General features: G+C 38.6%; 1 protein-coding gene across 1 annotated transcript; it reads left to right on the top strand.

Moving 5' to 3' along the window:
* The first annotated feature begins 6,594 nt into the window (after positions 1-6,594).
* LOC105767262 (uncharacterized) lies at positions 6,595-9,687 on the top strand. Its single transcript, XM_012586769.1, has 2 exons — positions 6,595-7,385; positions 9,609-9,687. Exons 1-2 carry the CDS (start codon positions 6,595-6,597, stop codon positions 9,685-9,687), a joined length of 870 nt encoding a protein of 289 aa, XP_012442223.1.
* Positions 9,688-14,908: the final 5,221 nt, after the last annotated feature.

Here is a 14,908-nt window from a genome sequence, read left to right on the forward strand (position 1 = left end):
CACAGGAGAGAAGTGGATGACGATCCTTCAAAATCTACAAGATGAAAATGTTGAATGGAGAGCTTCTTGGATGGTGCCCGATGAGATTTTGTACCGATGCGGAGATTTTGACTGGGTCCCTTTACTTGGAATCTGGGGAGCTGTCGGATATGCCCCTCTGCTCGTGTTAAGACAATATAGGTCAAGACAGTTTGTACCAGCAACGCAAGGGCTGACTGAGTGTGAGTTTTCTTATAAAGGTAATAACTACAGGGGAATTATTCGAGAGATGTCTAACGCTTGGAAACAAATTCACCGGATGAAAAGAATTGCCATAGGAGCATCGGCAACTCCCGAATATCACGGGTGGCGGAATAAGAGGATCAATGATAACATTCCAAAGGCAAGAGAAGAATGTGGTTGATCTATAGAGGAGCATTTACGAGTAGTCCCATCAGAATTAGAGATCATCAAACGAGACTTCAAAAAAAGAAGTTTGGAGTTTGGAAATAAGATAGAGCAGCTAGAAGAGGAAAAGATGCATTTAGGACTAGATGTTGATATCCACAAGTTGGAAGCTGAAAAGTTAAGAAAAGGGAAGAACAAGGCTGAAGAGGATTTATATAGTTTAAAAACGGATTATAAGAAGCTGCGTTTGTCAATGCGAACTGCAGGTTTGGGGAAAACATCGGAGCAATGGAGACAGGAGATCAAGGAAGAAAGGACCAAAGCTGATCAGTGGGAAAAAAATTTCTAGATGCCCGAGCTCGAGAGAGTGCCTAAGAGAAAAGTTTGTTAGAATGCCAAAATGAAGAAGCAAGATTGAAAGGTCGGGTAGCGGAGTTAGAAAGGTCGCTTCACTTGTGCCGTAGTCGCAACTCTGTGATCGAGCTAAAAGTAAGTTTGAGTAAGATTGAAGAGTTGAAGAAAAAGATAGGAGAGCTTGAAGACGCACTGCAAACTCTGAATTGCGAGTGGAACTTCTTGAGAGGCGTAACGAATAATGCCAAGAGCAGCTCCATCATTCTCAAAATCAGATTAAAGATATTGATTACATTATGGGTGAAGCCATAACTCAAGTTCGGGAAGTAGCTGATCATTTGCAAGCCTTAGCAGTTCAGGCCAATGTATTGAGTTTGAAATATGAATCGGAATCAAGTCGGGGTCGAGAGTTAGCTTGGCTCCTTAGGAGAGTTAAGGCTTTGAGCATAAATGCAAAGCCGTATATGTAATCCACTTTATGTAAAATAAATTTATTTTCTAGTTGAGTTTTTCTAATGAAATTGAATTAGAATCAATACCTCTTTTGCATCCATTCATCTTCATTACATTTTATCATATGCATTAAAGTTTCAAAAAAGAGCCCTAATTAATTAAAATTATGACAGTTATCCTAGAAACCAAGAAAAATCTGCCAATTAATTATCACTACGGTACTCATCGCAAGACTAAAGAAATGGATCAAAGACTAGAGAGATTGGAGCAATTGCAAGAACAGATGCTAGCTCAGATGCAAGAAAAACTAACTAAAATACAGCAAGACATGGAAGAATCCCAAAGAGATTTATTGGATCAATTGAAACAGTTTATGGCTGGAGGGCATGATAAGGGGAAGAGCCCTATTGTAAATTCTGGGGATGATCACGAAGACCCTACCTATCCTCCAGGTTTCGCCCCAACCAATATCCAGGCACCACAAAGGGTACCCCTCACCATTAGATCCCAATACCAAGTCGGTGCCCCAGCATCGATGAACTTCCCAACAGGCTCGAGTTCTAATCCTGGGGATAATCCTACTAATCCCGTGGTTCCTGATCTCGACGATGCAGCAGAAATGGAGAAGGCAATAGTAGACCTTCCAAAACAATTAGAAGACCGATGTAGATGGTTAGAGGAGAAGTTTAAAGCTAATGGAAAATGCCAATTACCATCGAGGAATGGACGCTAAAGATTTGAGCTTGGTACCCGATTTATCCCGAAGCTCATATCACTATGTTTTGTTGAAGGATGACCTGGTACATCAACAATGATCAACTACTGATTCACTGCTTCCAGGACAGCTTGGTCGGGTCAGCGGCTAGATGGTACAATCAATTGAGTCGGGCCAACATCCACTCGTGGAAAGATTTGGCGCAAGCCTTTATAAAGCAGTACAGACATGTAATGGATATAGCACCCAATCGAATTGTATGGAAAAACATGGAAAAGAAGCCTAATGAGAGCTTCCGACAGTATGCTCAGAGATGGAGGGAGGTGGCAGCGCAAGTTCAACCGTCACTTTTAGAGAAAGAGATAACCATGCTTTTTATCAATACTTTGAAAGCTCCATTTCTCAATCATATGTTGGGCAGTGCCACTAAAAGATTTTCAGACATAGTGATGTCTGGAGAAATGATAGAGAACGCCATAAGATGTGGTAAGATAGAAGCAGGAGAAAGCACTAAAAGGTCAGCACCAAGAAATAAGGAGCACGAGACAAACAATGCAAGCACATTTAACAGGGATCATTCTAAATCAATCATGGTGGGACAAGCAAGAGCAGTAACCACTAATTAGCAAGGTTCTTCGAAACAGGAATCCAATCTGAGGCCAAATGTAGAGAGACCTCAATTCACATTCATCCCAGTGACGTATAGGGAATTGTACCAGAACTTATTCGATGCACATGTGGTATCTCCATTTTACCTAAAACTTATGCAACCTCCATACCCTAAGTGGTATGACGCAAACGCCCAATGCGAATATCACACGGGGACTAAGGGGCACTCGATTGAGAACTGCACTGCATTCAAGAAATTAGTTGAAAAACTTATCGATTTGGGGATCGTAAAGATTGGTGACTCATCAGGACCAAATGTAGTAGAGAATCCATTGCCCAATCATGATAATAAAGGGGTGAATGCGATAATTGAGTATGGAGGAAGGAGAGTCAAAGCCAACGTAGCAGAGATAAAGACCCCTCTTGAATGGATTTGGAAACAAATGATGAAAGAAGGTCTCATCAAGCAAGATTCAATAAAAAAGCCTAAAGGAGCAATGAGGTTTTGTCAGTTCCATGCAGAAGAAAGCCACGACATCTAAAAATGCACTGAGTTCAGAACCATGGTACAAAACTTAATGGATAACAAAGAGTTAGGGTTTTATAAAGAGATCAAGGGACTAGAAGAGAGAGAAGTTTATGCTTCAGAAGAAGGATCTGAGGGGAAAGCACAAAAGGTTAATTACCCAGTGGTGATTATTTCAAAACCAATCAGCAAAGAGTCTGGGATACAAATAGTGCCAAAGGTCATAATCCAAAACCCTGTATCCTTTCCCTACAAGGATAGCAAAAAGGTTCCTTAGAATTACGACTGCAATGTGACAATCCCAGGGAAAGAGAGTTTGGTAAATGCTTCAGAGGAGGATCAAGGATTCCATACACGAAGTGGAAAACGCTATGATCCGGCAAATGCAAGAGTGGAATCTGGGAAAGGAAAAGCCTTAGCAGATGAGCGGGGAAAAGCAAAAATTGACAAAATTGAATCGCATGTTAATCAGCCAATAACTGAAAATGAGGCTAGAGAATTTCTAAAATTCTTAAAGCATAGTGAGTACAGCATGGTGGAACAACTACATAAGCAACCGTATGGTATCTCGGTGCTTGAATTGCTTCTAAGTTCAGAGATACATCGTAATGCGTTGATAAAGGCACTAAATGAAACTTATGTCGCTAACGATATCTCAGTGAATAAGTTGGACCGCTTGGTTAACAATATAAGTGCCGACAATTTCATTTTCTTTAATGATGATGAAATACCGCCGGGGGGAAGAGGAGCCACCGAAGCCTTACATATCACCACTCGTTGCGGAGAATATATGTTGTCGAGTGTGCTAATTGATAATGGATCGACCTTGAATGTTTTACCTCTATCCACGTTAAACAGGTTACAGTTGGATAGCTCTCTCATGAAATCATTCCAGAATATAGTGAGAGCATTTGATGGTACCGAAAGAAGGGTGATGGGGAGAATAGAAGTACCCCTCTTGATTGGCCCGTATACATACGAGGTGGATTTCCTAGTGATGGATATCTAGCCTTCGTATAATTACTTTTTGGGAAGACCCTGGATTCATTTAGCAGGGGCGGTGCCTTCATTATTGCACCAAATGTTGAAATTGGTAACAGAAGGTCATTTAGTTACGATAAGTGCTGAAGAAGACATCATTGCATCAGTAACCAGTAACACACCATACTTGGGAATGGATGATGAGGCGATCGAATGTTCCTTTCGATCCTTAGAATTCGTAAATGTAACCTTTATTGTCGAGGGAAAAAAGATCCCTGTGCCCAGCATATCTAGAGCCACGAAGATGGGACTACAAATGATAGTTGGGAGAGGAGCTGTGCCTGGAAGAGGATTGGAAAGATGCCTTCAAGGAAGGATAGAGCCACCAATGATGAAGGATAAACAAGACCGTTTTGGTTTAGGATTTAAGCCAAATTCTAAGCAAAGAAGGAAATGGTTAGAGAAAAGACAGGAGAGGAGGAAGGCACGTTTGAGTGGAGAAGAAGTTGATTGGGAACCTATTACGTTTCCCCACATATCCAGGACCTTCGTACCAGGAGGAATCATGTATTCTGGATTGATGACACCAAGAAAGGAGACCACAGAGGAAATGTTAGAAAACCTTAGCATCAATGCCATATCCGGAGAAGAAAGTATATCAGGCATCCGTCCCTTTGAACCTGGGAGTGTTCTAAGTAACTGGACTACAGAAGAAATACCTGAAGTTTTTAGAACTTTTCCAGAGTAATATTCAAAACATACTAATTGTTTTAAGCCTAGAGATAATGAAACTTTTGTGAAATGGGCATATGTTTGAACATTGTGACTTCAATGAAATATATCTTCGCAATTTCTTTTTGAGCATATATTCTTTCATTCCTTCGTATGAATAGTCATTTTGGATTCTTTTATTCCAAATCATTCTTTCATTAATTCATAACCATACTATAAAAGTATTCTTAAATTCATACACTCTTTGTATATTCTTTGGTACCTATAACAGGTCCCAAGATATCAATGACATGAGTGACTCTACTATGGACTCAGAAAATCCTTTTGAACGGGATATGTGTTTAGAGGAATCTCATGATTTTGAATAACATAGATGGCAACCTATCTCCGGACCTGTTAAGGATGGTAGAGCAAGAGGAGAAACAAATTCTACCCTATAAAAAGATGGTAGAGACGGTGACCCTGGAAGAGGGAAAAGTGGTGAAGATTGGCACATGCATAGCTGAAGAAGTAAAACAAGACCTCATTGAGTTGCTTCGAGAGTTCAAAGATGTCTTCGCATGGTCATACCAATATATGCCCGGGTTAAGTACTGATATCGTAGTTCACCGTCTTCCTATAAAGGAAGATTGCAAGCCCGTTCAGCAAAAACTCTGAAGAATGAGGCCTGATGTTGTATTAAAAATAAAAGAGGAAGTGCAAAAGCAATTCGACGCTGGATTCTTGCAAGTGGTCAAATATTCCGAGTGGGTAACTAATATCGTACCTGTCCCTTGCCTCATATCGACGCTCTGGTAGATAACACGGTGGGGCACTCACTGTTTTCTTTTATGGATGGTTTCTCGGGATATAACCAAATTAAGATGCATCCTGATGATATGAAGAAAACTACGTTCATAACCCTATGAGGGACTTTCTGCTATAAAATGATGCCATTTGGATTGAAAAATGCGGGAGCCACATACGAAAGAGCCATGGTGAACCTTTTCCATGATATGATGCATGAGGACATTGAAGTATATGTTGACGACATGATCGTAAAATCCCAGACGGAAAGAGAACATGTGCAGGTCTTAAGAAAGTTGCTCTTAAGATTAAGAAAGTTCCAACTCAAACTCAATCCGGCCAAATGTATCTTTGGAGCTAGGTCAGGGAAACTTCTGGAGTTTGTAGTCAGTGAAAAGGGGATTGAAATTGACCCAGATAAAGTCAGAAAGAAGTTAGAGGTTTCTTAGGAAGGCTAAATTATATTGCTCGGTTTATTTTACAATTGACTGAAAAATGCGACCCCGTATTTCGTCTTTTGAAAAAGAACAATCCAGATATGTGGAATGAAGAATGCCAGGAGGCTTTTGACAAGATAAAACAGTACTTGTCTAATACTCCAGTATTGTCGCCACCAAGGCCAGATAAACCATTGATCCTATATTTAACAGTGTTCGACAATTCCATTGGATGTGTGCTTGGTCAACATGATGAAACGGGAAAGAAAGTGAAGGCAATTTATTATCTTATTAAGAAATTTACTAACTGTGAAATGAGGTATTCGCCTATTGAAAAATTATGCTGTGCTCTGGTCTGGACGACACGAAGACTAAGACAATACATGCTCTATCATACGACTTGGTTAATTTGAAAGTTAGACCCTTTAAAGTATATGATGGAGTCGACTGCGTTGAATGGGAGGATAGCTAGGTGGCAAATCCTACTCTCCGAATTTGACATAGTTTATGTAAATCAGAAGGCTGTTAAAGGAAGCGTGATAGCAGAACTTTTGGCCAGCAGAGCTTGAGAAGACTATGAACCTCTTAATTTTGATTTCCCGAATGAAGATTTGATGTATGTCGCAACTGCTGAAATAGATCCCCACGAAAATCACCCTTGGAAGCTAAGCTTTGATGGAGCTTCAAATGCTAAAGGCAATGGAATTGGGGCAGTCCTCGTGTCCCCTAGTGGAGATCATTATCCTTTCACTAGCAAATTGGATTTTGATTGCACCAATAACGTGGCTGAGTATGAAGCTTGCATTATGGGCATCCGGGCAGCCATAGAGTGGGAAATTAAGGTGCTAGAGGTATACGGAGACTCTGCATTGGTAATATACCAGCTTAAAGGAGAATGGAAAACAAGAGACCCGAAGTTAGTCCGCTATCGAAAATTGGTTTTGGAGTTGATTGAGGAATTTGACAGTGTCACCTTTTGTTACTTCCCACGAGACGAAAACCAGATGGCCGATGCTTTGGCCACTCTAGCCTCTATGACCAAAGTGAATAAACCAGAAGACATGAAACCTATTCAAATCAGCATTCATGAGGCTCCAGCTCATTGTTGCAATATTGACGATAAAGAGGAAAAGGATGATCACCCTTGGTTTCATGACATATTGCGATATGTAAAAAGTCGTGAGTACCATGACCATGCGACAGAAAATGATAAGAGGACATTAAGGAGATTAGCCATTGATTATGTCCTAGATGGGGAGATTTTGTACAAAACGGGGAAAGATCAAATATTGTTGAGATGTGTGGATGCTATTGAGGCCAAGAAAATTTTGAAAGAAGTGCATGAAGGTTTCTGTGGAACGCATGCCAACGGCTTCACGATGGCCAGACAAATTATGAGATTTGGGTACTATTGGTCCACCATGGAAGGGGATTGCATTAATTATGCCAAAAAGTGCCATAAATGTCAAATTTATGGTGACAAAATGCATGCACCACCTTCACCCCTTCATGTTATGGTTTCTCCATGGCCTTTCTCTATGTGGGGAATGGACGTCATCGGGCCAATATCTCCAAAGGCTTCTAATGGGCATCGTTTTATCTTTGTGGTCATCGATTATTTCACTAAATGGGTTGAGGCTGCTTCATATGCTAACGTCACGAAATCAGCAGTTAGCAGGTTTCTGAAAAAAGAGATCATATGTTGATACGGGATGCCTGAAAGGATCATATCTGACAATGCGCTGAACTTGAACAACAACTTAATAGCGGAAGTTTGTAGTCAGTTCAAGATCAGACACCATAATTCGTCACCGTATCATCCAAAAATGAATGGTCCGTGGAAGCAGCTAACAAAAATATGAAGAAAATTGTAGGGAAAATGACTGAAACTTACAAAGACTGGCATGAGAAATTACCTTTTGCTCTCCTCGTATATCGTACCTCTGTTAGGACCTCTACTGGGGCAACACCATTTTCTTTAGTTTATGGGATGAAGGCATTTTTACCCATAGAGGTTGAAATCCCTTCTCTCCGGGTATTCGCTGAACTAAAGTTAGATGAGGCCGAATGGATTCAATCTCGATATGATCAGCTGAACTTAATAGAAGAAAATAGACTGAAAGCTATTTGTCACGGTCAGATGTATAAAAAATGAATGATACGAGCCAATAACAAAAAAGTTCATCCTAGAGAGTTTCACGAGGGGGACCTAGTGTTGAAAATGATTTTTCCTCTACAAAAAGATTTCAGAGGAAAATGGATGCCAAATTGGGAAGGTCCTTATGTTGTAAAGAAGGCCTTTTCTGGAGGAGCTTTGATCTTGAGCGAGATGGATGGTAAAAACTTGTCAAATCCTATAAACTCAGATTCGGTCAAGAAATACTTCACTTGAAGGAAGGGGGCCCAAGTGAAAACCCGTAAAGGGCACTTAAAAAAAAGGGAGAGGCCAAGGTGAAAACCCGTAAAGGGCACCTTGAGACCAAAGGGGATTTGGGTTGAAAACCTGAAAATGCGGCTCACATTTTGACGGGACATGAGGTGATCGGAGCAACTCAAATTCTGACCAAAATCTGGGGCATGCGGTGGACTCGCTATACCTGAATCAATAAGAAAATGGTAGGAAACATCTTGGGGTATCGACAAAATACTGAAGATTCCCTAAACACATATTAAATTCAGAATGATTTTCAGAAAGCTTATTTAGGGAGGCTTGTGCTGCGATAGCTGGGGCACCTATCGTCATCTTACTCATTTTGAATCTTGGCAAAATTTGTTATCTTGATTAATGTATTCATCTCAAGCTTTGCTCCCAATAAAATTCCATCTTGTCCATTGTCTTAGCAAAATTTGCTATCTTGATTAACTTATTCATTTTGAGATTTGTTCTCAATAACATTTTGTTTGTCCATTATGATAATCTTTTTCAAACATTTGAAATAACGATTAATAGGCTGAATGTTCAAGCAAAAGGTGTTTTGCATATTACTCTAGAAAATTCTAAATAATGTAGGAACATGAAACAGGACTGTTGTTTAGAACACACCAATTTTAAGGTTTAAAATGTCTAAAAAGGAAAAGTCTAAGTCAGGACTATCCTTCCAAGTTTTGTCGTCCAAACACGGATTGAACAAAATGACATATTAATGACAAAGCTTCAACGAACAAACAAGCAATGATCACCGAATGATAAGAAGAGGTCTCTCGGAGAAGAAAATTTTGCAATTATGCATAAACTTTTGGTACGACACCTTGGGAATGGTGTATGAGGACAATGAGCTAGATCTTATACTCCTAAATTACAGTAGGAGGAGGATGGTTTTGAATCCCAAAATTACGGTGGGTATAACTTTGAAAATCACAAAGGATTGAACTTTGAAAGTTACAGTGGGGGCAATCCGACCAAGGAAGAAAAGAGCATTATCAACGAGACAAGATAGCATTCTAATGTGTTGAACAATGGGCAATAACAACTCGAGCATCGAGAGCATTTTTCATAACATTTCTGCATTCATTCAAATGTTATTCATACGCATCTAGTTAGGAGCATTTGATTCATTTTGATCATGACATCCTAATCACTAGGCTTAAGTAGGTCCATGAAATGGATTCTACAGGTCATGTTCCCCAGAGAACAGATCAATGAAGTTGCCTTCCCTGGCAGTGTAGTGGAGCAGATTAAAGCTACGACGGCAATCTTGCTTCCCTGATTTTGCAGTTTAAAAGATCAAAGCCGCAACAGCGAATCTTACTTTCTTGGAAATGTAGTGAAACAGATTAAAGCTACGACAGCGAATCTTGTTTCTCTGACATTGCAATTAAAAAGATTAAAGCCACAACAGTGAATCTTTCTTTCCCTGAGGTTGCAGTGGAGCAGATTGTAGACGATAATCCTATCTCCTTGAAGTTGCAGTGGAGCAGATTGAAATAATAGATTTTATCTCTCTGAGTTTACAGTAAAGTAGATCACATCAGGTCTTATCTCCCTGAGGGTGCAACGGATCAGACCGAAGAAGCAAGTCTTATCCCCCTGAAGTTGCAGTGGGGCAGACTGAAGATGTTGAATCTTATCTCTCTGAGTTTACAGTGGAGCAGATTGTAGCCGGTAATCTTATCTCCCTGAAGTTGCAGTGGAGCGGATCGAAATAATAGATCTTATCTCTCTGAAGTTGCAGTAGAGTAGATCACATCAGGTCTTATCTCCCTGAGGTTACAGACGAGCAGACTGAGGAAGCAAGTCTTATCCCCCTAAAGTTGCAGTGGGGCAGACTGAAGATGGTAAATCTTATCTCCCTGAGTTTGCAGTAGAGCAGATTGTAGCCAATAATCCTATCTCCCTGAAGTTGCAGTGGAGCGAATTGAAATAATAGATCTTATCTCTCTGAAGTTGCAGTAGAGTAGATCACATCAAGCCTTGCCTCCATCGGTTGCAGTGGAGCTGGTTAAAGATAACAGATCTTGCCTTCCTACGTTAACAGCAAAGCAGACTAAAAATAAAGCCTTGCCTCCATCGATTGCAGTGGAGCTGGTTAAAGATAGCAGATCTTGCCTTCCTGCGTTAACAGCGAAGCAGATCGAAAACAAAGCCTTGCCTCCATCGGTTGCAGTGGAGCTGGTTAAAGATAGCAGATCTTGCCTTCCTGCGTTAACAGCGAAGCAGATCGAAAACAAAGCCTTGCCTCCATCGGTTGCAGTGGAGCTGGTTAAAGATAGCAGATCTTGCCTTCCTAAGCACTAGCGGAGCAGATCGAAGACAGCGAATCTTATCTTCCCCAGGAGTAGGGAAACAAATTTAAGACATAAGTCCTATGTTCCTGACCAGCAGTGGAATAGGTTGGAAATTACAAGTCTTATCTCGCTAAGCAGTAGTGCAGTAGACAAAAGAAATCAATCCTATCTTCCTGAAGTTGCAGTGGAGCGGATTAAAACAATAGATCTTATCTCCCTAAGCAGTAGTGGAGCAGATCGCATCTGGTCTTATCTCCTTGAAGTTGCAGCGGAGCAGACTGAGAAAACAAGTCTTATCTCCCTGAAGTTGCAGCGGAACAGACTGAGAAAACAAGTCTTATCCCCCTGAAGTCATAGTGGGGCAGACTGAAAAAGCAAATCTTATCTCCCTGAGGTTCCAGTGGAGCAGATTGAAGTCAATAATTCTATCTTCCTGAATTTGTAGTGGAGCGGATTAAAGTAATAGATCTTATCTCTCTGAAGTTGCAGTAGAGCAGATCACATTAGACTTTATGCAGTAAAGCAAGTTGAAAATACCAATCGTGTCTCCCTGAAGTTACAGTGAAGTGGATGAAAACGATGAATCATATACATCTGAAGTTCCAGTAGGTCGAATTGGATCAAACCTTATCTCCCTGAAGTCCCAGTGGAGCAGGTTGAAGATACAAGTCTTATCTCCCTGACGTTGTAGTGGAGCAGACTAGAACCACAAACATTGTCCCCCTGAAGTTGCTGCGAAGAAGATTGAAGCTACAAGTCAGATCTTTCTGAAGTGAAGTGGAGTGGATTGAAGCAACGAGACACAGTGGACTGGGATAAAGCTACTTGAAAAGAGAAGCACCAGAACGAGTCAAGAATCAGCAAGTCTGGGCAAAAATTAGTCTTTCTTAGTCTTTGCTCTGTTCTCGTTACACGACAACGAGCAAAGAGGGGCAGCTGTACAAGCCCATTTTTTGCCTGGCCCAAAACCCAAAATTTAAGCCCAACTAAAACTAAACCCTAATGGCCCAAATGGCCCAAAATACTTAAATAGAAAAAGAAACCCTAGCCTCCTAATCTCTGGCGTTGTACCACCTGCCCTCTGCCACTGCTGCGCCACCTGCTACCACTACTGACTTAGCCACCTACTCCATCAACATCAATAACCTACAAAATCATAAAAGAAACAGTAGCAAGCAAGCAAATAAAAAACTTGTAAAATGGCTAAAAGCCAAGCAAAAATTTATTGTAAAGGGTCAGCCTCTCTTCTACACGATTTCAAGAAATAAAAAGTAAAAAAAAAAACAGATTCAAGGACTGTTTGTTTTCGGTATAAGATCTATTTCCCTTTTTTATTTTATTTATTTTATTATTTTTCTTCCTTTTGAAACTGTTTATATACATACATATATTTCTTTAGCTTTCTCTTTTAACTATTATACATATATATTGAAAAAGATTTATAAAAAAAGAGAAAAAAACGCACCTTTTCAACTTTCCGGCCACCGCGAACGGCAGCTCCGTCGCTAGTGATCGGCAGCCGGAACGGTGGTGGTTGACCGGATCTCTGGCCGGCATCTGGAAAGGGTAGAGAGGGCTTGAGAGAATTTTAGGTTTTTTTGTTAAAGAAAAGGCAGAAAATGAAATTTTAAGAAAAAATTTTGATTAATATAGGCATTCAAAACGGCGCCGTTTTGGGCATGCCTCTCAGGCACCAAAACGACGCTGTTTTGGCTTTGACCCTATCCGTCCGACCCGACCCGATGACGGTCCACGTGTTTTCATACCTGAGGGACTATTTGCGATCCTAGTCCTTCTACGTTTATTTTCTTTTAAATTTACTCATTTTTGTTTAATTTTATTTTTTTAATTTAGCCCTAAACTTTTGTTTCTTTTTCGATTTCGTCACTAACCCTCTGGCGTACTGGACAATGGACACGTGTCTGTATTTGGGTTTTATTACCCGTTTGGTCCTTGACTTTTGCGCGCATTTTGATTTTAGTCCTTTTTGTTTGTTTTATTGCAATTTTTATCCTATAATTTTATTTTTGCTCCTGATTTTGGCCCTATGTTTTGTTTATTTGTTAATTTAATCCTTTTCCATTGTGACTTTGATTATTATAGAACAAGTTAGATTAGTGTTACTATTATTAATTATTATTGTTGTCATTTACTCGTTTCTACCTTTTTTTAATCTTAATTTTGTTATATACATTAAATATATATACGTTTCTACAATATATATACACAAATATTTTGCTAATATAAATGTATATTTCCAAAGTTATAAATATATTTTATACTTCTTTTTTCGTACATACACCTATATCCATGCATATATATCTTTTTACATTTTTATAATTTTATTCGTTTTCTTTATTTACTTATTTATTACATTTTCATCATTATTTTAAAAGAATGTTTTACTTTTACTTGCTTATATACTTGTTATTTTTATGCTATTAATCTGTACTTTTTATTTATCTTATTTTTGTTGCTATTATTCGTATTGTTTTTACATCATCGTATTCATCTTTGTTTAGTTACGCATATTAACATTGTATCTTATTTTTACTATTTCGTGTTAAATTATTCAATGTATGAATTATGACTTTTGAATAAACAAAATTTAGTGTTTAGATTTGAGAAAGTCGTACCTAACTTCTCGGGTTTCGACTTTCACAATAAATCTAAATACACGAATATTTTCAAATTCAAGTTTTAAACAATCTCGGGAATTAAGAAAAGATCGTGTCCTAACTTACTGGGCATGACCCATTTTTTAAACCTGAGATGGCTAAATATCTTCTAAATAAGTGAATTTTCGACATTTATTCTCATATCGAGAATTCGATACGTCGTGTCCTAACGCATTGGATATGACACGTCGTTTTCTCGAGATGAGGATTTTTCTAAAAAATAATAAAGGCAATGTTTTGCATTTGGAGATTCGAGAAAACGTGCCCTAATGTTCTAGGTTTTGATTTTTCTCGTTCGATCAAATAGCCAAATATCCTTTTAAAATTTCGAAGTAAGACAATATTTTGTGTTTGGAAATTCGAGGAAACGTGCCCTAATGTGCTAGGTTTTGATTTCTCGTTTGACCAAATAGCCAAATATTCTCTTAAATCTCAATCCATGTCGTTCAAGTTTTTAGGATTGTATTTTTAAAATTCTTTAAAGTTTTCAGTTTTTCGACACAAAGACATTAAGTAATAAACTAGGTACCAATTTTGGGCGTATCGAGGGTGTTAATCCTTCATCGTGCGTAACCGACTCCTGAACCTGTTTTTTGGAATTTCATGGACCAAAACTGTTGTTTTAATAAAATCAAATCGTTTATTAAAAACAACCACTTTTCAAGGTGACTCGATCACACCTTATCAAAAAGGATTTGTGGCGACTCCCACATTCGATTTCATTTTTCAAAACCCAAGTCAACCCCGTTTTCATCAAAAAAATGGTGTCAACAATTATCATTATATATAGTTCAATATATATATAGTTTAGGGTATATGGTTAATTTAGTAGTTAAGGCAGCTTTAGGAGTCACAATTTTAAGGTTTATATATTACTAAATATTTAAGGATTATATATGTATTAGAGATTCTAGTTTAAGGGTTGTGATTTAAAGGTAATGGGGTATAGGGGTTATGGGTTAAAGGTTAAGAGCTAGTTAGGGATTTATACGGTTTATGGTTCGGTGTTAGGTTAGGGTTTAGGGTCTAGATTAATTGGTATGTTTTAATTTATATATTAAATAAGGTTTAGGGGTTAAGGGTTAGAGGTTAGGAGCTAGGGGTTAGGGATTTAGGGTTTTAATTAAGGTTTAGGGTTAAGGGTTCATGGTTTAGGATTTAGGGGTTAAGGGTCGGGTTAGAGTATAGTATTTGATTTAATTACTGTTTTTAAATTATATATATTAAATAAGGATTAGTAGTTAGTGGTTAGTGGTTAATTGGGGTAATTAGGGTTATGGGTTTGGGATTAGAGGTTTAGAGTTAAAGATTTAAGGTTTAAAGATTTGGGATCGAGTTAGGGTTTAAGGTTTAGGGTAATTAGTATTTTTTAATTTATATATTAAATAAGTTTTTATATAAGTGTAAAAGAGATAAAAAAAATTGTAAACATTATTGATTTTTATATAAGTTTTTATACTAATTGAATATAAAAAATAGAGATTTGGTGGCGTTTATAGCAAAAACGCCGCTAATATACATTCCA

This window comes from Gossypium raimondii, chromosome 4, assembly GCF_025698545.1.
Source record: "Gossypium raimondii isolate GPD5lz chromosome 4, ASM2569854v1, whole genome shotgun sequence".
NCBI classification, from domain to species: domain Eukaryota; kingdom Viridiplantae; phylum Streptophyta; class Magnoliopsida; order Malvales; family Malvaceae; genus Gossypium; species Gossypium raimondii.

What these genes read in the sequence shown, in the direction of transcription:
- LOC105767262 (XM_012586769.1), top strand. Translation starts at nt 6,595, where the DNA reads ATGTATGTCGCAACTGCTGAAATAGATCCCCACGAAAATCACCCTTGG. An exon ending in AGACAAATTATGAGATTTGG is followed by an intron (nt 7,386 to 9,608) that starts GTACTATTGGTC and finishes CATGTTCCCCAG; the next exon opens with AGAACAGATCAATGAAGTTG.